Source organism: Monomorium pharaonis, chromosome 1 (assembly GCF_013373865.1).
Source record: "Monomorium pharaonis isolate MP-MQ-018 chromosome 1, ASM1337386v2, whole genome shotgun sequence".
NCBI classification, from domain to species: domain Eukaryota; kingdom Metazoa; phylum Arthropoda; class Insecta; order Hymenoptera; family Formicidae; genus Monomorium; species Monomorium pharaonis.
Genome location: NC_050467.1, coordinates 7,639,628 through 7,664,589, shown reverse-complemented (window position 1 = coordinate 7,664,589; position 24,962 = coordinate 7,639,628). Strand labels below are relative to the sequence as shown.

The 24,962-nt window shown below is 37.9% G+C and overlaps 1 protein-coding gene and 1 pseudogene across 4 annotated transcripts; both read right to left on the bottom strand.

Annotated features, from left to right (window-relative positions):
• Positions 1-6,575: 6,575 nt before the first annotated feature.
• LOC118648862 lies at positions 6,576-16,218 on the bottom strand. 4 transcript variants are annotated; one of them, XM_036295340.1, is made up of 6 exons: positions 16,074-16,218; positions 12,222-12,334; positions 8,676-8,729; positions 8,363-8,510; positions 7,944-8,109; positions 6,576-7,584 (listed from the first exon to the last, which is right to left on the bottom strand). In XM_036295340.1, the coding sequence occupies exons 3-6, from the start codon at positions 8,702-8,704 to the stop codon at positions 7,400-7,402; spliced, it is 528 nt and encodes a 175-aa protein (XP_036151233.1). In that variant the 5' UTR covers positions 8,705-8,729; positions 12,222-12,334; positions 16,074-16,218; the 3' UTR covers positions 6,576-7,399. The 4 variants fall into 4 exon arrangements, with proteins under 4 accessions (XP_036151233.1, XP_036151234.1, XP_036151231.1 ...); XM_036295341.1 differs by having other exon boundaries at positions 6,576-7,581; XM_036295338.1 differs by lacking the exons at positions 6,576-7,584; positions 7,944-8,109; positions 8,363-8,510; positions 8,676-8,729 and adding an exon at positions 8,873-10,967 and having other exon boundaries at positions 11,052-12,334.
• Positions 16,219-21,284: 5,066 nt separating this feature from the next.
• Positions 21,285-24,541, bottom strand: LOC118648864 (annotated as a pseudogene).
• Positions 24,542-24,962: the final 421 nt, after the last annotated feature.

Here is a 24,962-nt window from a genome sequence, read left to right as displayed (position 1 = left end):
TATCATGTGCTCAAAAACAAATTTATCCTTCTTTAAACAACATTAGAAAATTTTATCGATTAAAATGGAAATAACAACCAAATAAAATGTTTCAACTTTATATTCTTAATTTGTTTCAACTTTATATTCTTAATTAAAAATTAAATAACGAGGATATTTATATTTTTAATAAAATTAATCCTTGTGATAGACTTATAATACACGGAAAAAACTTTGTGGTAAAAATTACTATGGTAAGTAGTAAACGCGTGCTAAGGAGGAATTATGAAAATTTTTATTATGTTCTTCATCAAATTACGATAATATTTACACTACTTATATGATATAATTCTCTGAAATTTCTTCTTACAATTCGTGGTTACTATCATAAATAATAAATCATACATAATTTTACTATAAAATTTTCTCCGTGTAGATTTACAAATATATGAATTTATTAAATGTTTGAAAACTTATAAACAATATTTATTTAATTCAAGAAAATTTTAGTATGTAATATGTGTGTATTTGGTGTGTGTGTGTGTGTGTGTGTGTGTGATACATACACGAAAATGTTAAACATTATTTGTTTTGTGTAAAGTGAGGTGTTTATTATCAATATAATATTCTTTTCAACCATTAAAAATAAGATAATTATTAAAAAAGAATAAAATTAAAAATGAATAATTGATTTTCTTAAAACTAGAATCATATTTTTCTACGTGTGCGTGTATTGTATAGTAATCAGCATGAATAATAATTGTGATATAAAATCGCGAACTAAGGAATGATTATTCATTTTCCTGTCACAAAGTGATTATTCTTTTCTCGCGTATGTACGCACATACACCACACACACACACACACACACACACACACACACACACACACACACGCACACGCACACGCACACCAAATACACACACATTACATACTAAATTTTCTTGAATTAAATAAATATTGTTTATAAGTTTTCAAACATTTAATAAATTCATATATTCGTAAATCTACACGGAGAAAATTTTATAGTAAAATTATGTATGATTTATTATTTATGATAGTAACCACGAACTGTAAGAAGAAATTTCAGAGAATTATATCATATAAGTAATGTAAATATTATCGTAATTTGATGAAAAACGTAATAAAAATTTTCATAATTTCTCCTTGTCACGCGTTTATTACTTACCAGAGTAATTTTTACCATAAAGTTTTTTCCGTGTATTATAAGTCTATCACAAAGATTAATTTTATTAAAAATATAAATATCCTCGTTATTTAATTTTTAATTAAGAATATAAAGTTGAAACAAATTAAGAATATAAAGTTGAAACATTTTATTTGGTTGTTATTTCCATTTTAATCGATAAAATTTTCTAATGTTGTTTAAAGAAGGATAAATTTGTTTTTGAGCACATGATAATAGCTTCTTTTAAAATTTATGACAGTTTACGACATTTAAGACTATCACCAAAAAAAATTTTTTATTAAAAATAATCATTATTTATTAAAAAAAAATAAATTTAGTAATTGCTCCTTAAACATTAGAACTGATATTTTTTTATACACATGTATGTACACGTACACATTGTGCGTAGCCATTGCCGCTTGTTGTAACAACTCCCTCCGCGCGCCTAGCAATCTCAAGGTTCAAGCGCTAGGGATGGGCGGCCGCCGCGGTCGGGCGCTCGGCGTGCTTGCATTTGCCGGTAGGCCGGGCTAATACAGAAAATTTTACAAGTCTATAACTCGTTAACTATTGTGAAAATGGAAAAACGATGAGGATTTTATGTTCAGCTTAATGCGCTCTACCTGCTTATAAAAATTGCATAAATCTTTACCAAACACCCTGTATATACAGGGTGTAATGTAATCGGAAGCCATCCCGTAATGGAAAGATAGACGCGATCGAGATGAACATAAAAGTCCAATATTGTCTTGGGTTAGGTCTATCAATAATCGAGATATAAATTTTTCAAATTGTACGAATGAGAGCGCGCCGTGTGAAGAGCCGAGACGCTCGAGCTGTAGCGCGGCCCACTGTGTCGAGCATTGGCTGCCGGCGGCGGGGGGAAGAAGGAGAAGCGGTGCCGCTGCCTGTGCTTCGCCGCCCTCGCGTCTCACTGCACCGCGCCAATACTCGTGGCAATGGCAGCTATGCACATTCGCGATTACTTGACAAATTAGGACAGTTAGCAAAGATATGACAAATTAAAACCGTAATAAACTGCTGTGATTAAGAAAGTCGAAAGAGCGAAAGCGATAGATACTTATGGAATCTACAAATAATCTAATTTCTATCGTAATTGTGAATAAGTAAATTAATAAAAGTTTTTCGTACATTCACGAAAGATTCTTTCTTTTTCTTAAATATCTTATTTACAGTATCATACAATTCTAACTTTGTTTCTTATCGAATTGTGTCGTACTGTTAAATCCTTGATGAAAACATTAATAAAAAATTAACATAAATTTACAATTGATTCTTAAAGTGATAATTTTCTTTTATAAGTGTATTATAATATTTGCCGCATCAAATTCTCTCATCGTTTCTTATTGTTTTTTTTCCATGGAATGTTAAATTAACAAAGGTTTATCACAATTAATATCTACGATTGATTCTTCATACATTCTCATTTCGTAAATATTTAATTAGAAAATTATAAAATGCACGATATATCCATATAATATGTTACACTCATTGTTCATAACACGATAGAAAAATATCTCTTGATGTAACGATTTCACAATAGATTATGCCTTCTACGATAATTATGCTTAGAGATGTTCAATATCAAATGTTATTAATATAACGAAGAGTTTTTCTTTCATAACGATAGGGAACTCGGAATTTCTTTTATCTTTAATTACATTATTAATTACGACAGATTTTTACTGATTGATTCAGAATAGATATCAAGAAAAATACAAAAATCTAATTGGTTTCTCTTTCGTAATCCATTACTTGTCTGAATAAAAAAAAAAAGAATTTCAAGAAGTGATATCATTGTCTATCGTTCTCTCGTTTCCTGTTAGGAAAGTATATTTTCTCGTTGGAATATGACAAAATATCTACGGAGACATCGTGTTTAATAGTTCTGTTGGAATATTTCGTAAACTTAAGTTCTCTATTGTATAATAACGAAAGAAAACGCTTTCTTGTTAACCATACTGGTGACATTAACATCTCCAAGTATAATTACGATCGTATCGTATAATTTAATCACGAAATCGTTAGATCAGGCATGATACAAGATATTTAAGGAAAAGAAAGAATCTTTCGTGAATGTACGAAAAACTTTTATTAATTTACTTATTCACAATTACGATAAAAATTAGATTATTTGTAGATTCCATAAGTATCTATCGCTTTCGCTCTTTCGACTTTCTTAATCACAGCAGTTTATTACGGTTTTAATTTGTCATATTTTTGCTAACTGTCCTAATTTGTCAAGTAATTGCGAATGTGCATAGCTGCCATTGCCACGAGTATTGGCGCGGTGCAGTGAGACGCGAGGGCGGCGAAGCACAGGCAGCGGCACCGCTTCTCCTTCTTCCCCCCGCCGCCGGCAGCCAATGCTCGACACAGTGGGCCGCGCTACAGCTCGAGCGTCTCGGTTCTTCACACGGCGCGCTCTCATTCGTACAATTTGAAAAATTTATATCTCGATTATTGATAGACCTAACCCAAGACAATATTGGACTTTTATGTTCATCTCGATCCCGTCTATCTTTCCATTACGGGATGGCTTCCGATTACATTACACCCTGTATATATATATATATATATATATATATATATATATATATATATGTATGTATATATATATATATATATATATATATATATATTGTCACGACTTTTCCTGACCGGGAAAGCCGCGAGCAAAAAGCAGCGAGACCGATAGGGTAACCGGTACCCCCGATGCCGTGTTTATCGCGCTCGAATCTCGGCCACGCGTTATCACGAAAATTGTTGGGCGCCAGACGCGCTCGACGACGCGTCAATTCGCGAAAATTGTTACGCCAAGGTGTCCTCGATCCTCGCGCGACAATCTCGACCAGCTCTGCCTAACGGTAGAGGGGCGGGGTGAATCGTAAGGGAGCAGGCGAATGCGGTAACACGAAGTGGCGGACGACACACCAGAAAATTAGGCTCTGAATTTAACAGATAACGATCTTTATTAAAAATTAATAATCAGACGAAAACAATAATATCGCGGGACGCGGCATGCGGCGTTCCGACAAGGCGGCGCCCCGGCGCGAATCAAACCAAACAGAGACGCTAACGATACGCGGGAAGCTCCCGCGGTAGGCACGCGGCCGACAAGGACAGACGATGGAATCTTCCGCGCACATGAATTCCGGACGTTCGAACGTGCCGACACTCCCGGCAACTAGAGAACGCGACCACGTGTCTCGCGGGGGTCACACAATAATCGCCGGCCGCTACCGCACTACACACCGTCGCGAAACCGGAAGTCCCGTCCACCCGCTACTCGCGACGCGATACTCGCTCGCGCGAGGGCTTTGCGGCGCGCACGGTCGAGGGGAATCTCCGACGGAACCCACGCGTCTTCACGATCGTCCTCCCCGTGGCTCGGCGCTTCGGCGTCCCGCCCGCTTGCATCCGATATATTCCCAATTAATGACACGAACGTATGACCGCCCTGCGGTCCACGCGAGTCACGCACCAACACAAAAGCGGATGCAGAACGGGCCCGGGAACACCCCGCCGGCCGGCAACCGCTCACAGTAACTTATCTGGACAGGCCACCTCACTGATAATGTCCTGGCGACGTCCTCCCTCGTCTCCAGGCTCGTCCCTTTGCCCTGGTTGAGGCCTCGCACAAGCCACACCGATACTTCACCAGGGACACGACACGCAACTTAACGGCGGGACCGTTCGCACGCAAAAGCGGGGTGGATCGCGGTCGATCCCGGATCGACGCCGCGACCCCCCGTCCAGTCATGCGCATTGTTTCCGCGCCGCGACCCAATTGCTGCAAGGCACGCAGTCCTGCGTACGCAGGGACGTGCGCGCCGTAATCCTTCCGGGGGCCTCGCAGGCCCCCGCAAAATATTCTTTCTCCCGCTGGGCCATTTCCCGAGCCGGGGCAGCGCACGCGGAGACCTCCGTTCCTCGTGAGAGGACTCGACGCCTCCCTCGACGCGTTTGGTCCCATCCGGGCTCCTCCACAGCCCTCCGGGACGTTCCGTTGTGGTGTCGGCGGGCACCGCCGCCTTAGGCTCCGGCCGTGGCTCTCCCAGGGCCACGCCGAATCCCCGTGCGGGCCGCGTGCTCGTCTCTCCCGGGCACCGGTGGCGTCCTTCCTCCTTCCCCGCATCGTCGTCGCTCTCTCTCCTCCTCTCTCGCTCTCTCGCCGCATTCCATCGGAAGACGGCCGCCGCGCAAAGAAATCAAAAATATAAGAAATTAATACTACGCTCGCTAGGTCTGTCGCGGTTCCCCATGGAGATCCCCTCTCGCCTCTCGCCTATTTTCCCCGTACGGCGCGAATTCGCAGCCTGTGACGGGGGAGGAACGCTGCTACTCGTGGCAGCTGAGCTACCACGTCACAATATATATAATTTGCTAAACCTATGATTAGAAAACATAAATTTTCGAAATACACATATCGCAAAAGGGGCAAATGAAGCTAAATATTTCAAATCAATTTGTGTAATAGAACACTGTATTGAAATTGTACATAATTTCACATGTTAACTTATTTTCATTAGTAATGTATGTTTTAAATAACCACAAATTGTAATTTAATTATGAATTTAATCAAGTGCTGAAATTTTTTCAAATTTTGTCACTGCAGCAATACTATTGAGAAAAAAATTCAATATTATTGTAACAGAAATAATATTAAGGTGTGCCAATAAAGTTCACCGAATTGCTTGCAATGATTGCACTTATCCAATGTTAAATATATCAAAAATTAATAAATTATATTTATAGATTTTTTTGTATAATAAATACAATTCTAGCAAATTTTAAACTAGCAAAATTTAATGACAATTTTGGAATAATCGTTTAATACAGCAAACATAGACACGGTAAACCTAGGGTATAAAGTAATATTAACAATTTTCAATATTCGGTGTACTTCAATATTTTATTTTATAATAAAATATCCTTCCCTACAATGTAATAAATGTAATTCAATTCCTCAATTTTGTAAAATAAATGTTTAATATAATGTATATAATTAATAAATAAAATTAATATTAACAATTTTTCAATATGATGAAATGTAAGATGAATTTTAGTCTTCAGTTCTTCTAACATACATAGAATTATTTTTTGCAATATTTGGCAATATGTTCCCAAGAAAGTAGTAATCCTGGTGGTGTATGCATGGTCATGTTCTTTTTCTAAAAAATTAGGACAATTCCAAGTTTATCCAAAGACAATAGAGCAAATTACTAAAAAATAAATCGTCACACTTAATATTAATAAAACATTTTATTCTCAAACATAAATAAACAGTCATTATTCTTAAACATAAAATTAACGAAGAACAATTATCAGTCTTTAAAATACATAAATATAAATGTTTGAAATACAGATACAAGAGATAAATGTATTAAATATATTAAAACGTGAACAGAAGATTAATGTATAAAATACATAAACAATAGAATAATGTATGAAATAGAACAACAATATCTTGACAATATCTAACTATTAGTTAAATACTTAACGTTAATCAGTCTAATCCCAGATAGCAAACTATCGGCATTGTGCCGACATAGCGCATTCACATCTACGCATAGACGTGTCGGCATATTTGCAACAATTGAGTCGGCAAATGAAGCGTATGTGAGCAGCACGGTTTGCTGACACATTGCGACACGACATGTTGTCGTTGTGCTGACAAACTTTGTCGGATTTGTGTAGTATATAATAACGGTTTTGTGCAATAAATACAAAAAGCTGTTAGATATGTTGGAACTCTGACAATGCACACACGCGCGCGCGTCTAAACAAAACTTTTTTTCTTATAATTTTATGGAAAAAAAGAAGTTTATTAATTAAGATATATAATATATAGACCATAAAATTAAGATCATATTATATTACTTCGCAATATGTACTAATAATACAGTTAATATATATATAACAAATACACCATGAAATGTTACCATAGAGATAGCTGTTAATATATCTTTATTACATCCTTAAATAAATAAGGAATATTCTTTTGTATTGAGTATGAATATACTCGTCACGCATACATCTTTGGTTTATTATTAAATTCTATTTTATAAGAATACAGCATAATAAAATTTCAAAAATATAAAATAAATGTCAATATAATTTCAAGAACATAACATGTAATATATATACTGTTCAGTATATGTATTGATACTCGTTTATACTTTTCTTAGCATAATTAATACTATATAATTAATTTTCCTCCTCGCTATTTGAGGCACTATCACTTTCATCAATATTATCACAGCTATAATTATTTTCAACTTGCATATTTTGTCGGTTTCGGAATCGTTGCTTTGAAGACCTCAGTGCTTCGGTAATAGCCTCCTTAAATACAGCTTGCGTTAATTTAAAATTGGGATTTGCCGCCATTGCTTCTAGAATATATTCAGAAAAAATAAGTAATATAATTTATCTTGAAAAGACTAATATAACACAATAGAAATAAGATAAATGCCTTTCATGATCAAAGCGGATCTTGGTGTTAATAAGAACTTTTAATATCGTTATTCAATATATATTTTTCAGTTCTCTAAAGTGCATATCTACGTAGTCAATATAATTTGTTGATATATATTTAATAACGAATTGAAACTAAAAATAACATATCAATTTAATCATCAGATTTAACAATGACGCTACGAGTATTTTAAAAAATTGGAAAGTATTTATTACACGAAAAATAATACCAATCAGAGGATAATTAACATATTAGCTTTTAAAGAGAAATACACACCTTCACAAGCCTTTGCAAAACGTAAATCTTTGAAAACATTTTTTCTCTTGTAACCTGTAAAAGTGAAGTCATAAAAGACCTCGTCATTTACAGCTTCCTTTAAAATAGCATTGGCACAGCTGCGTGCTGTCCATCCACCAATATGACTAATTGTAAGATATCTAACCTACAATAATCAGATAAAAAGACTTTATTATAATATTTATGCCATGATCATTCATTTCTTGATTTTTTTATCTTTCTCAATTTGCTTTACACACGAGTTTGATTTTTACTTATTATTTAATTAAAAATTTTTAAATCTTATATTCAATAATAGACAGCATTTCACACAATAGTAGGAAATGAAAACAGTAATAACTTAAATTATTATTACATCAAATATGTATATAAAAATGCATGTATGCTTTTTTACTCACAACATTGTCATATTCTTCGTTTGGCAGCTTATCAAACATTTTTATGTCTTCTGTAGTCTTAAGAGGAAGACATGCTGGTTTGCATGGAACCTTGATATTTTGTATTAGAGTAGTCTTGACCTTTCGTATTTCAGCCTGAATTGTTGATCTTAAAAATATGCATAAATATTTCATAAATAATACGTATTATATTTTATGCTCACAACGTTGTAATACTTTTTGTAGTAACATTTGTGTGTGTGTGTGCGCGCGCGCGCGCGCACATGCATGCATGTAATTTTTTTAGATTATAGTTTATAGTCCATAAATTTACCCGAGTTGATCAATAATCCTTTTTGGCATATCTTGCAATTGTCGTTTAATGTTCCTAAAATAATATAAAATTGGAATATAAAAAAGTATCTTTAAGCTATATATGTATGTATGTATGTATGTATGTATGTATGTATTGTGACGTGACAGCCGCAGGCTGCTGTCCGTCACAAGGCCCTGAGGGCCCTTACGCAATAACATCCCGCGGGCCCTGCGTCCTCCCGCTCGGGAGCGGACGCAAAAGCGTATTCTCTTGTACTTTGTGTGTGTGACGTCCCACGTGCTGTCCATCTAATTACTTGTTAAGATTTTTGCGAGCGTTATACCGCGGGTGCGGCGGAGATCGGTGGCTATGAAGATCTCGTTGTAGTTGTCGGACGTCTCGTCTCAACGGAAAATCTTCCCGGAGATTGCAGAGGAACGGGCAACGAGGGAGTCAAAGAAGACCCTTTTAAGCGGGGGTCCGCAGGTAATGCCGCCCTTATCTTGCCTACCGTTTGTGCCATGTAAGAATTCCGATACTGCCGCTGAATCACGCTTTCAGGACCCAGCGACGGCGCGCGATGCCGACATCCCGACGGGGCAATTGCAGACCCGATACCGCGGGAAGTCCGGCGGAAGAATCACGACAACTCAAGATACGCCGACGCCCCGTCGAGGAGGAAATGACGCCCCGATGGCGGAGGATACGCCGGGCGAGGAGAAAAGAGTCGGGCGCGCGAGAAAGCGCCAGGATTCCCGTGCCCGGGGCCCATAATCATCGACCGCCGTGCGTGGATCGATCAGCCGGCGACAGCGTGGGCACCGCGCTCTGCGCGAAAATCGATTTTCGCGAAATCAGCCAATAAGGGCCTATAGCGCCGGAGGCAGGGTAGGGCGCGCCGCCGAGCGGCTCCCGCGAGATCCAGGATTCCTCACTCGTGCTGCGGACGTAGAGATAAAAACTGTGTGTGTGTCCCGAGTTCCCGAGCCAAGTTGTAAGGAAGGACGTAGGGACGAAAGTCATCCCGACCCGGAGGAGGCCAGCAGGAGAGAGGCGAAGTGGTGAGACGAGCGTCACACATACTGTAAAGCCACCGATTTCGCGGGTTGGGCGAGCCGCGAGGAAATCGCGTACTTATCGCAAAATCTTTCGGCGTGTTTATGAGAATCCCGAGCTCGCGGATTCAACGGGGCCTCGTCGTCTCGCCCGATCGCGCCCGTCCGCGTGATTTCGCTGCGTGCTGTGTATTTCATGATAGTTTCGCGTTGCGTGTGCGTCCCGATCCGCAGCCGAGTCAATTGTCGTTTCGTCCGGTCGTCGTGTCGCGGGTTATTCCCGTGCTGTATCTTGTCGCGTCGTATAAGAATTCAGTCGTTATTGTTGTATAATTTGGTCGATCGCATTGTTATTGCGAGTTCTTCGGTGAGCGTACTCTGATTATTATCGACGCAATCGTCTCATACCACCGGACTGGCAAATAATTAATAATTGTCGCGCTTATCCTTCGCAAGAATCGTGGGAGCACGGGAGAACACGAGTCCGTCGCGTGTCGCGCGGGCTCGGAGTTGCGATCCGTCCCGTTCGCCCTTGGCGAGGTCATCCTGGCGGGAGTCGGCGTCCTCCAGCGACGCCGGGTTAAGCGTAAGACAAGTCGGAGAGTTCCCGCGTACGCATCATAACCCGCTCGTTCAATATACCGTTCTCGCACCATTTGATACCCAGCGGATGTCAGCTGGTAACGCGCGCGAGCCGCCACCGCTCCGCAGAGTCGTCATCTACTGTAATTCTTACGGTCAAATACAACTGTTACTTTTTCTGTTACATTTGTGTCGTGTATGTAATTCTCTCGCCTTCCCGATTCCATCCGCCCGCACCCAACCTCCCCCTCTGCCATTTGAGGGCTGAGCAGCTGGATCTCGGAGCCGCTAACGCCCCGGTCGCCTAGCGTGCGCCCGTCTTTCCCGAGATTCAAGTATTGTAACATTTGTTTGCGAGTTGGTTCACACAAAGTGGTACGCTTAACGTACCTGGCGCCCAACTTAGTGTGACGTCGGGAAATTTCGCGAAGATAGTCGCCCCGACACCCGGGCGGCTCAGGGCCGCGACCAGGGGCTGAGGCGAAGTTGGCCGTCGCTCGCGAGCGGCGGTTACAGTATGTATGTATGTGTATCTTCAAACTTATATATTCTTCATACCAAATATCGCTTCGAATTAGAGACAGATCATCGTTTAATGAATTTTTTGATGATATTGTACATTGTAACGGACGTGAAATATTGTTCGTATTTTTGTGGATACAAGTTTTTAAATCTGAAAATTTAAATTGAGATATTCAATGTTTATATTTTTAATTGACGTAAAATTATAATATTAATAAAATAGTACAATATTTACCACTTCCGCATAACTGGTGGTCGTGTGCAGAGAATTTGTCATGACAAATGGATCGTTTGTGATTATGGTGAGAGTCTAAATCACTTATATGTTTTGTTTGTACAGATGAATGAGTGGAATGCTTATTAGAGTAATAGTGTGATGTTTGGTATTTACGTTGAACAAATAAAAGAGAGGGAGAACGGTTAATGTGAGACTCTGCATGAGCAATACGGTTTGTTGACAATTGTTGAGTTTCTGAGCAACTGCTTTGAGAATCTATTTGGGCAATGCGGTCCTGTGATGAATGTGAATTCAAAGAGCGATTACTATGAGAATCTAGTTGGGAAGTGCGGGCAGGTGAAGAATGTGGAGTCACTGAGCGATTGGTGTGATAATCTATCTGAGTAATGCGATTGGGTGATGAATGTGGACTTAGAAAGCGCTTACTGTGAGAATCTACGTGGACAGTATGGCCAGATGGAGAATGTGGAGTTACAGAACGGTTCCTGTAAACATCTACATAGGTAGTATGATTTGGTGATGAATGTGAAGTCACTGAATGATTGCTTTCAGAATCTATATGAGTAATATGGTCGGGTAATAACTGTGGACTCAGAGAACGCTTACTGCGAGAATCTACGTGGGCAGTATGGTCAGATGGAGAATGTGGAGTTACAGAACGGTTCCTGTGAACATCTACATAGGTAGTATGATTTAGTGGTGAATGTGAAGTCACTGAGTGATTGCTGTCAGAATCTATATGGGTAATGTGGTCGAGTAATAATTGTGGACTCAGAGAACGCTTACTGCGAGAATCTACGTGGGCAGTATTGCTAGATGGAGACTGCGGAGTTACAGAGCAGTTCCTGTATACATGGGTAGTACGATTTGGTGATGAATGTGGATGCACAGAGCGTTGATTGCGTGACTCTACATTAACAGCACAGACAGATGGAGAATGTGGAATTAGAGAATGGTTCTCTTGTGAAAATGATTTATTAGTTAAAGGAAATTTCTTATGAGAGAAGGTATTCTTTTTTAGTAAAGGTTGTGAGAAAGAGTGTTTTGACGTGAATGTGTTTCGGACATGTTTATCTTGTTTCGGTCGTTCTTTTTTAGAACAAGTAGTCAATGTTGATTTGAGTTGTTCAATATCATCTTTAATAGATCCTGAATCATTTAACAAACGCCTTCGATTGATAGGTGGCTCGTTCTCAGATGAGGAGGTGTCAAATGGAACCATATCTGCAAAACGCGTTGGCTGCTTTATATTTCGCATTGTTCGTTTCATTTTATCCAATCTGAAATAAATAATACAAAACATATATCCTGTTAATGGTAGAAGCGTCCAATTTGTATAAACATGGTGTTATTAATAACTAGTCATACTAATTGTACTAATTCAGAGTGTTTTTTTCTTTCCAATGTGGAAAGAGAAAGATACATTGTAAATTAGTGCAGTTAGTATGGCTAAGTATTTAATAATGCTATGTATACTTTTTCCAACCAAAGAGTAATAAGAGTGTTAATGTAATGTTAAACTTATTAATAACGGCTTAACGTATATTTATTTATTAACTGTTATAGAATTTTTTATTTGTATTTATTTATTAATTGACAAAATCAAATTTTTCTAAATATTGTATATTTGTATTGCAAATGGTTTAATACACACACACGCACGCACGCGCAATTATATATTATACATATTATATATATGTATGTACGTGTATATACATATATATGACGAATATACGCGCCTGCGCGCGTGTGTGCGTGTGTGTATACGAAACATTTATTTATGTACAAAATACAACTTTGTTGCTTACATGTGACGTTATCTTGTTCAGGATTAATTTTATTGATGAAGAAAGTTCTTTATACAACCGCATCATGACTCAAATATATATTTATAACTGATCTTTTAATATATCAATTTAATATATCAAAAGTTTTTATACAAATGTATAAAATTGTAATATAAAATTGTAATATAAAATGTTTAATGTAAAATTAATAATATTACAGTATGTCTTTGCATGATAATGATTTATTATAATATTAATTTTATATAACATATGTATATTTAAAATATTGTCTTAAATATAATCAAAATATAATCTTAAGTATGAAAGCAATTAATTTAAAAATTACAAAAAAGTTAATATCAAAGTAATAGTTAAAATAGTTGCACAATATTGTATCATTATATTAATATCATTATAATGAACTCATCATTAATAATACATTGTGCATTTGATGTTTCATCAGAGCTACTAAAATCAGCAGTATCATTTTGCCAATAAGGCATTTGATAGCATTTTGCTTCAATTGCACTTACAGGCACAACAAAAGTTTCAGTACTCAACATTGAACACTTAAAAACCCCTACAGAAGTCGATGAAATTCCCACATCATAAAAATTTTTAATACAACGAAATTTCTTAATAACCAAATAATTTGTTTTTTGAAATACCAAAATATTTACAATAATGCAAATAGATTTATCTTGCAATATGCAGCAGCAATTATGAAATTGAAGGCCTAACGTAAATTTCTGTGTCTGTAACTCAGAATATTGCTGTGCACCATATAGTTCCTTTGGAATTGAACCAGTGTTATGTTTTTTACGAACAGTTAATAATTTAGTTTGGTTTTGAAGTAATTTTTTGTTTAAATTTCTGTAGCGAAAATTTGATTCTTCAACCCTTCTACGCGCAATTTGTTGTAAAGGAAGATGAGGTTTTCTGCAATATCTTCTGAAAATACGCATGTTGTTTTCATATGTAAAGGCAGAATATAACTCAAGAGGACCTAAAGTTTTAACATCTTCAACAACATGTAAAAGTCCGTGAACATTAAAGGACATAAAAGATATTCCATAATATGTTGGACACTTTCTTACATACAAACGTAAAGCAAGCTCTGCAAAAATTAATTGTTCTTTCGTTGGTGAACTAAAAGATAAACAACGCAATGCTGCGTGTAAAAGTAAGAAATGTGTATATAATTCATTCGGTAAAATACCATTCAAAACTACTGGTCCGGTATAAAGAATAAAGTGTCGAACTTCAGTTGCTTTATAGTTTGAATGTTCTTCAATCTGTCTTGGTGGTCGGTTAAAATCTCTTGGATAATATTGAATCAGATGAATAAACCTTGCTGAAATCTCAGCTACTTTAGAACTTGCAAGTCTACTCGAAATTGAATATTGACCGCCTACCCACGCTGAAAACAACTTTTTTCCTAAACCAAGATATAACAAATGCATGCTTTCGAAAGGAACTTGACTAACCATACCAATTGGAAGGTGTGATAGTGGAGAGTTTCCTTGTTTATAATGATCTTTATCCTGTCGTTTAGCATATTCTTCATCTGTACGAACAATATGATCAATTCCGAGAAATACAGGTCGTCGCTCATAAAATTCGCCGGACACTTTACATTTCGAACATGGATGGAAAGATGTATGACCTTTGTGATTTAGAACAAATGCTCGGGCTGGAGCATCGGCTATGAAGCATCTGAGAACAATAGATAATCTATTACCTTCAAACATTATTCCCCCCTCTGTGATCACTAAATTCACTTCATCAATAAAGTCTTTAAAAAACTCGAAAGCACTAAAAGGTTTACGTTTTCCTCGATAAATACCGATAATTTCGGGCATACTACCGGAAATGTTGGCAATTTTACATTGGATTGGCCAAATTTGGATTTGACCTGACTTGTCTAAGATAGCACCATCGGTACTAAAGTCTATTTCTAAACTTTGAGGAATCATAGCTCGTGAAACATTCCAAAGACTGTTGGTTATTCCTGCTACAAAACCTATATGAAGATATTCGCCAGGAGGAACATTTCTTAATATAATGGATTTGCGAAGAGTTTTAATAAAGTTCTTACATCTTTCGGGAGATTTGAGAAACAATTATGGCAGCGTAACGTGTTTAAAATCATATTTCCTTGTACATGATTAATACCACTTTGTATAAAACAAGTTGCAAGTTTTTCAGTGAATGTAGATGCATAGTTTACTACATTATCCTCATATTCATTGTATTCATCATTGTCACTAACATAGGTTGTACTAGTATCTAAAAAACTTTCTTCATTCTCACTTAAAACATTCTGAACTTCTAAATTAATTACATTAGAGTTTAACTCTAAATTTGAATCATCCGACTGTTCTTTAGTTACTGAATTGTTAATTGGAATAAAATGATTAACAGAATCCTTAAGTTCGAGAGTTTTGTTACAACTGCATAATGAATTATTTGATGCTTCGACGCGATTACGTGTCAACTCAGCTACAATTCGTTGACGTTGACGAGAAGAAATGTGGCGAAAAGCACGACGGCTACAAAAATTAGTGTCTATGGATTGTTTAAGATGTTTCATTATTAATGATATATTTTTATATAATGAAATATTACTGTAGATGTTAATCAAGGAGTCAAAATAACATCGACCAATCTGGAAGTAAAACAAAATAAAGAAATTGATATTATTATACCTTTGATAGATAAAAAATAATTTTTGATAAGTATAATTATGGAACTTTTATCAGTTTCTACTTTTTATACAGCATTCTACAATATAAGTTGCATTCCGATATTTATGCGGCTATTACTAAAGTATTCAAAATTTATAATATACATAATATAAAATATAGATTTTCAATACTAGTAAATATCGGAACAGAATTATAATTGTTTGTCAGTTTGTAAATTAAAAAGAAATAATTTTCACATAATATTTGTGAATAAATCAAAAAGGAAAGAAATAGATAACCTACAATAAATTATTATACAAGAGACAAAAGTCACAATAATTATACGGGTTAAACAAGTTGAACTGTTAATATTTGTAATTCGCATATGTTTGTTCTTGAATATTACCAAACTGCTTTATTAAAAAGAAACAAATTGATAATAAATAGTTTCATAACGACGTCAAATCATGCGACTGTAGTTTATAGGTTAAGGTATAAAGTACATGCAAGAAATAGATATAAATATTAAAATACTTTAGTTTTACCTTTTACTTATTTATGGTAGTAAACTTCTTAAAAATTAGTTTTTGAAGTTATTCTGTATGTTCTGTAGGTATTTTGTACATTAATCAAAAACTTGCACGCGCAGTTACTGATATCCATAGAAAGCTTTGAATCAGCGATCGCAGATTGCAGTCCCGGTAGCATACGGTCGCATAGAGAGGGGATGAAGACTAAGGGCAAAGACCAATTATATTAAAGAATAAGTAAATGTTCAGTATATGATTGGGTCTTGCCCTTAGTCTTCATCCCTTCCCCATGCGACCGTATGCTATCGGCCCTGACGCCTCTTTCTCGAGACTGTCTAAAACCATCATTGAACGAAGCAATAAGTAATAATATTACTAATCCATAATATATATTATTAAGAAAAAAGTTGCAAAAGACGATTTTGTAATTAATCGGCTTATCGGCATGATATCCCTAGTATGAATATTTCACGTTGATTATCCATCGCTAATACGAATAGTTATGCCAACACTGAGCTTAATAATTTTTATGCAATGTTTCTCATCAAAACTTTAATTTCAGTAACAATTTCAAATAATATTATTAACAAAACATTATTAATTTATATACGAATAAATTATATTATTAAAATTATAGTTTTTAAACGTATAAAGTTTTGTATGTAACATGTGCTGCACTAGGTCCAGCATAGCAACGACAAACAAATCCGACAAGACTTGCCACTTTTATGCTTCAGCACGTTTGGCTATCTGGGATACTTTACGGAGTATCGAATTGTTACAATGTCTTAATTGACATTATAATGCACGGCCATTGTTTTACTTGCAAAATTTTTTTGCATTTTTAGAGCGATTTTTTTTCGCGTTTTTAATTTAAAAATAACAAATTGACTCGCAATTTTTTGTTTTAAATTATGGCAATGTGGTATTGTGTATGGCATAGCTAAGAATTTTTCTGTTAAATATTTTTTTACGTTAATGTTATTTCTAAATAAATTTGTTTTTTCGTACGCTCTAAACATTTCTTCCATTTTTTAAAAAAATTCAAAAGTTAACTGATTCACAAAAAATAAAGTTTCTTCACCGTAACATCGTAGTGCCGTTAATCTGTTATAATGTGTGAAATCAACTCTTTTGCCTCCGACATATGAGAGACAGCGATTATTTTTTCGTAATGCTGGTAATAATATATCCAGCAACATAGTATAAAATATTCAAATCTATTGTATTCATAATAACTTCTGTCTGTATAACATACTCGGTAACTGGTGCATCATCAATTCTGTACGATATATTTTTTTGTTTAATGGTTGTCAAAAAATCTGGTAAAAACTCACGATCATCGAAGTTGTAGTTACTAGTGGATACCTTTCTGATATACTGAGATATCATTGTTAACTTTAAATTATTTTTAAACTAAAGAGCATTTAGGATGCAATGTTTACTACGTAGAACGGAAAAAAGATTTTCAAGGCAATCCTGCGTAAATCGGCTACCTAGTACGTAATTGTAATTTTTTTCCATTAATAAGTATTCGGTCACATCTATTAATGATTGAGTTGTTAAAATCATTCCTTTTTGAAATGGTTTCCAATCGCCTTTAACACCAAAATTGAGTTGTGAAATCAAATCTATAAATTTTCTTAGAAAATTTATAGTTAATTATTATATTTATGCAAATTGTGTCGACTCAAAGCAAATGTAATTATCCGTGTACTAACAATCTCAAACCATTTACAAATTTGTCCCACCAGCCACGAAGTTTGATATTCAGGTTTCAACTTCTCAGTTGCCAAAAATTGTAAAGAAGTACTTACTGCGTGACTCATAACATGAGAGAAACTTTTAACCCTCATTTTGAAAAAATGTGACGATCTATCGAGGTATTCTGGTCGCAATTTTGGTTCCAAATGCAATAAAGAGCTTTTTTGATAGTCTAATAATTCAGTGAAATGTGCTAAATGTGCTGTATTCGTCGGTAAATTATATTTTTCTACATAATATTTAGGATTCGTGATGAACTTGTGGTTAAGCATTCCTTCTTTAAAGTTTTTTAGCGCATGTGAGCTATCGTGAAAGAAATATACGTGTCGAGTCTCATTATACGGATGTACACATTTATTTTTAACTACAGAATGACGTGTGACATTGTTAAATTCTTTTCACATGGCTTGATTTGCTGAACCCATATCAGAAACTATCCCTTGAACGCGTAATCCTATTTTCTCTGCTTTCTGAATGATTTCAAGAATTATATATTTATACACGGAACCGTTTGTATTTTTAGCTGTATAGTAATAAGCCATAGTTTATTTCCATCAGTTTGTGCCCTATGCTTGCAAGCATAAAAACTAAGCCATTGGTCGCAATGTCGTTGTTATTATGCCCAGGTAAAGTTACGTACCCTACATATGAATTAGTGGATATGTTGAAAACGGTACCTGCTGATATATTTATTTCATCAAGCACAATTAAACAATCTCTATCCCTATCGTTTTTCAACTGTGAGACTTTAATGTGTAAAAATTGGAAAATTTCATGTAAAATTCTGCTCTGAAATTTTAAATTTTCGAGTTTTCGATTGAGCGTTCGCAATGAAGCGGAAAACCATGCCTTAATAATTCTTTGTAGCCAGATAATCCGCACGAAAACTTTAATTGATAGGTGTTACGTCCTGGGGGAGGGGGGAAGTAACCGGGGCCGAGCGTAAACCGTGGTTCCCCAGGAGCGTAACTGATTGTGAGTTTGTGAGTAAAAAATTTTCATCCGGTTATGGAATATATATATATTTTCTTTTATTATTTTACAATTACTCCTCCGCACGCCTTCCTCGTTTCGGAGGAGGTGCTCCTTCGAGGGGCTTGAGGAGCCTGCGGTAAACTTCGATAGATCGAGGGGTCGCCTTGCCGGATAGTGCAAGTTTTAGGAGCGACCCGACGAAGGCCTCGTCGCTCGTTATGCGGAGGCCTTGCCGCAGGGGTGGACGGGCCTGGCGGTCCACCCTTGCGGGACGTGTGGGAGCCCGGATAGGGGCGGTATCAGTCCTCGGGGGTAGCCGGGGCGGCGGGCGCCTGAAGGGAGCGGGGTTTGGTGGTGGTGCTATACGGCAGGGCGGTGCCGGGGGCACTAGTCGGGGGCAGGGGGTCGGCTGTGGAGGTGGCAGCTCGAACGGCCCCGGAGATCCGTGCCGTCTCGGGGAGGCGTCGGGGGGCGGAGGTTGATCGAAGACGCGCGGATCAAAAGTCCCAGCCTCGATAAGGCGCCATTTCAACCTCTTAATCTGCCGCTTCCTTCCCCCTCGGCGAGACCGTGGCATGATGTCGCACTGTTAGGTTGTAAACCGAATTTATTAGAAGAACCCATGATTATATAAAAGACAAGTGTCAGGCAAGTAAACGAGTGTGGTAAGAGTCATGTAATTCGTGTAACGTTTCCTTTATTTGAATTCCTCTCTTTCTCTCTGTTAATATTTACTTCCCTTTCTTTTAGTTTTTATGAAATGTTTTAATCGGGGTAATTTTGCTGGGTTAGATGAGAAAACGAGTCAATCTGCCAAGTTGTAATTGTATGAGTCCGTGGGGATAAAGCGCCCAAATGGGCGAGCCCATTGCCCACGAAATAAGGAGGGGAGTGTGGGGGATAAGCGTCCTAGTGGGCAGCCCGTACCATCCCACGGAGTATATGTGAGAGATTGACTCGGGTTCTGTTCTTACCCGTCTTGTTCCGTTTCACACGGACGCGGACCGAGAGTACGTGAACACACACACACACACACACACACACACACACACACACACACACACACACACACACACACACACACACACACACACACACACACACACACACACACACACACACACACACACACACACACACACACACACACACACACACACACACACACACACACACACACACACACACACACACACACACACACACACACACACACACACACACACACACACACACACACACACACACACACACACACACACACACACACACACACACACACACACACACACACACACACACACACACACACACACACACACACACACACACACACACACGGAGGGAGGGAGGGAGGGAGGGAGGGAGGGAGGGAGGGAGGGAGGGAGGGAGGGAGAGAGAGAGAGAGAGAGAGAGAGAGAGAGAGAGAGAGAGAGAGAGAGAGAGAGAGAGAGAGAGAGAGAGAGAGAGAGAGAGAGAGATCAATGATAGTTATTGTTATTATTCGCGTAGTTACTGCCTGCCACGTGAACGACGCGGTTCTTAGTGGTGCTTTAGGAAATGAGTTTAGGCCAAAAATAATAAAAAAAAAGGAGAGTACCTCTTTTCTTTTGTGGGTACTGTTCGGATGCTAATGAGAGGAAGAGCGTACAATTTTGCGACAAGGTGTAGAGAGCGTGAGGGGGGAGCGCCCAGGGAGGGCGCAACAAATCCCACGCCAAGGAAAGATGGGGCGTTTGTGACGGAGAGCGCCCTATGGGCTGCCCTGTGGTGCACAGTTAGGTGGGGGGAACGACGTAGGGGGTGAAAAGCGCCTTAATAGGCGCCCGTTGTCCCCTGGACACCTCCTAACTTAAGCGCCCCGGTAGGCGCCCCTGGCTTGAAGTTCAGGGAGGAAGCAGGCGCCTGAGTCGTAGCGCCCTGCTTCCAGGATGAAGATTCAGGGAAGTCGCTTGTTCGTTTTTGGGAGCACCGAGGATGGTTTGCCCTGTATTTTGCCCCACTTAATTTAATAATTCTCGCGCAATACAAGTAAGAAATTTATAATTTCGTTAAATAGTTATATTAAACAGAATTTTACGACAAGAGACCTTTATTTTAAATAAAGTAAAGTGAGCTTACACTTGACAAATTATAAGAGTAAATTTACAGCGTTTGTAGATAGAAGAGATGTTACTTACGCACTGGTTGCTTCTTGTATCAAGAATTTAATAGCGCAGTGTAGTAGACTTATTTATATAAGAGCGCGATGGCTTATAACTATTCCACGGATAGCACTTCTTTTCTGCAGAGTAACGTCTATGCCTACTGGCAGCGCGACTCGTTATATGAGCGAAAATGCTGCTTCCTGAGGATCTCGCGCTCCTTATATACCCCAAAACTAGGGGGTCCTAGGGGTACGCGGGTGTAGGAAAGCTCAAATCCATGGAAAATTCCGCGACAAATAGCTATTATTTTTGAAATTTTATGGTTTCTAATTTTTATTTGGATTATTATAAACTTCGGTCAAGAGGTAGCCAGGGTGGTTAGCGTTTGAATGCTTCCTTCGCCTTTCTCTTATCACCTCTGTGAGCGGAGTAATTAAACCGCATACCTTCGTAATTACTTTACTCATGCTATCTCATTCATACTTCCCGATTGGAATAATGCTCGAGCTATTGCTATCCCACTTGGTACACGCGCTCCGCGGCTGGACCGACTCTTCGGCAGCGCGAGGGTGTCACGCGTGAACCGCATGGTTGAAAAATATTCACATTACTCCAGGTTGTTAATAATGTGAAAGAGTTATAGCATGACTGCGACGGATTGCAGTATTATTAATTAACAAGGGAGTTGAGGGGTGGCGGTTGCACCCTGTCGTTAATAGCAAATAGAAAGGTGACGAAAGAATATCACTCTTTTAACGAAATTTTTAACTATACGTGGCATGATTCGATGGATTTGAGCTTTGACACTGGGAGTAATAATCACGCACGCAATAATAATAAAATTTAATAAAGAGTATAAGCGTAGGGTGTACGCGCTAATACCCAGCGCGTCTGATTTCGTGGGGAGGGGAGCGCTCGGTGAGACGGATGCTCCAGCGGAGCGCGCGAGAGCGCGGTGCGCGACATGAGATGAAATAGGTGAAAAATCTCATCGAACGTAACAATAGGCTTTGATTAAAGTGGAATCGCACCATTTTGGCATTTTTTTATACCCACACTCCAACTTTTTTACTTGGTCATTATTAAACATATTTTTTAATGCGTGTGAACAACGTTTTTGAATACCTACTTCTTGTTGCAATTTTGTAATTGTTTTCCTGTATTCTCTTTGTAGGCGTTTATGTCCTTTCATCATTGCAAACCTCAATTTTTTTGATTTTTTCAACTCTTTTTGCAGTCGTTCAATGACTCCAGAATTGTCTGAACTATGTCAACCTATGTTCAGTTTCTCCCTCGGCTTATTCATTACAATGTGACTTTCTTCATGTAAAATTTCATTCCTGCTAGCATCCGAACTATAATGTTCAAAGTCACGAGTTTTTGTGTTGAGCGTTGTTTGTTTCCTGTCGGAAACATTTGCTGCTGAACTTCTTGCAATTTCGGGTTTGCTTTGTAATATTTTCAGTTCGTTATTTTCCGAAATAGTAAGTATCGATAGATTTTCAATTTCGGTAGACACTGTTGGCACTGAAAAGAAAAAATATTTTACACAACTCTGTTAGGAATTTTTATCTTAATTAGAGATGGAGAAGGTAAGGTAGTGAAAAGTTTTCGTAAACAAAAATGTAAGAATTTGACGGCATACTCCAAACATACTACTGAACTGAATCGACTACATAAAGATCACTTATTTTTCTTTCTATATATGTTCAAATATATATTTATTTTATTTTATTTAACACATCCACTGATGAGGTTGATTAGCTCCCTGAAGTATATGATCAGTGATCAAAGGTCTAAAACTTCTACGTAGAGGTGCATTACCAAAATTACGATTCACGAATAAGTTACTGCACATAATGTTATATGTTAATAACACTGTTTCACTACAATTCTTGTGAACAATCTTTTTTACTTATCATTAGCGATTTTCTGATGCTCTTGCTGGGTCACAAGCTCGCCAAATATGGTTGGCACTGCAGATGATTTTAATTTTTTTGATCCATCAACCCTCTGTTTCTTCCGGGATTGTTTCGATTGCGCACATAAACGATTGGACACAGTAGTATTTCCCGATTGGACACAGACCCGATTGGACACGGACCCGATTAAACACGGACTCAATTGGACACAGATCCGATTGCACACGGACCCGATTGCACATCGACCCGATTGCACACGGACCCGATTGCGCACCGACTCGTTTGCACACGGACCCGATTGCATACGGACTCGATTGCGCACCGACTCGTTTGCACACGGACCCGATTGCACACGATACGATTCCGCATTTCAGATAGTACATGGATTAGCGACTTGGACGGGGTGGGTGCGGGAGGGGGCAAAGCCTCCCTTGCACCCCCGTGTGTGTGTGTGTGTGTGTGTGTGTGTGTGTGTGTACACAAAGCATTTTCTGCACCACATAGGTTTGCGATTATAAAATATGTATAAAAAAAGAAATTATAATAAATATTTTGTACGTATTTTTATGTCTGAGTTTGCCAAGTATAAAATAATTATGATAAATATTTATGAAAATATTAAAAATAAATATTTATGTTATTATAATTTAAAAATGCAAAAATATTTCGAGTTTATATACCATAAATATTTTTTAGTACATTTTAAAAATATATTTTATATATTGTTAATAATAATTTTTAAATAATTTATGAAAACAATTATATAACTTAAAAAATGTTTTTTAAAAATAAATTCGTAAAATATTTATAAAAATTTATTCTAAATTTTCTTTGCTATCCACACAGGTTGTTTTTGCATTATTCTGCGAGGCGGAATCGTATCGTGTGCAATCGGGTCGGTGCGCAATTGAGTCCGTGTGCAAATGGGTCGGTGCGCAATCGGGTCCGTGTGCAATCGGGTCCGTGTCCAATCGGGTCTGTGTTCAATCAAGTCCGTGTCCAATCGAGACTATGTCCGATCGAGACGGTGTCCAATCGAGTCCGTGTCCAATCGGGTCCGTGTGCAAACGAGTCGTGTGCAATCGGGTCGGTGCGCAATCGGGTCCGTGTGCAAACAGGTCGGTGCGCAATCGGGTCCGTGTGCAAACGGGTCGGTGCGCAATCGGGTCCGTGTGCAATCGAGTCCGTGTGCAAACGGGTCGTGTGCAATCGGGTCAGTGCGCAATCGCTTCCGTGTGCAATCGGGTCCGTGTGCAATCGGGTCTGTGTCCAATCGGGTCTGTGTCCAATTGAGTTCGTGTTCAATCGGGTCCGTGTCCAATCGGGTCTGCGTCCAATCGGGAAATACTGTGTCCAATCGCTTATGTGCGCAATCGGGCCTCACTTGTTTCTCCCACATGTCAGCCGTAAAGTGAAACTGAAAAATATAAGTGTTTAATTTAGTTCTTTTATTATTCTATTACTGACCGCAGCTATCGATTTCAGTAAATGATTTTTCAAATTATGTAACAGTAAGAAAACATAATACACCTCGCATAATGCAATACAATAATTAAACTTTTTATCTTCCATTCCACAATTGCCAGCCATGTATGTAATCGCTGTGGATCTCTTGGAAAATTACACATTTTTGAACCATTTGCGTTTGAGTCCCTTTTGCAGCACATGTGACCATTGTTAAGATATTCTTAAAAGACAATTAAGCATTTTAAGTGTTTTAAAATTGATATTTTAGTAATTATGACGTAAAAACAATAACTTACCTTACACTTAATTGTACACGACTACAAAAGTAAATTAAGGTTATATGTATGTGACACTTATGGCCGATTTCTTTATGTCCAGTTATCTTGCGGTTAAAATTATTCAAGAGATAAACTACCAGATCCATCTACGTGATTGATTAAACTTGAGATTTATCCTCCGGATAACTTTATCGGGAAGTGAAGAAATCGGGCATTAGCCCACTCAAGCGACCTAGCTGGCTGGCTGCCGGAAACTGATCGTAAAATGGTGGAACCAGTCAGGGAGAAGAACCAGCATTGGCTCCATTCTCCTTATATCCACTCTAGATACACCAGAATGTCATTCCATTT

Bases quoted from the DNA above. Each gene is read 5' to 3' on its own strand.
- LOC118648862 (XM_036295338.1), bottom strand. From the start codon at position 12,324: ATGAAACGAACAATGCGAAATATAAAGCAGCCAACGCGTTTTGCAGAT. The intron at 10,968-11,051 runs GTAAATATTGTA...TTAAATTTTCAG, and splicing joins CCACCAGTTATGCGGAAGTG to ATTTAAAAACTTGTATCCAC.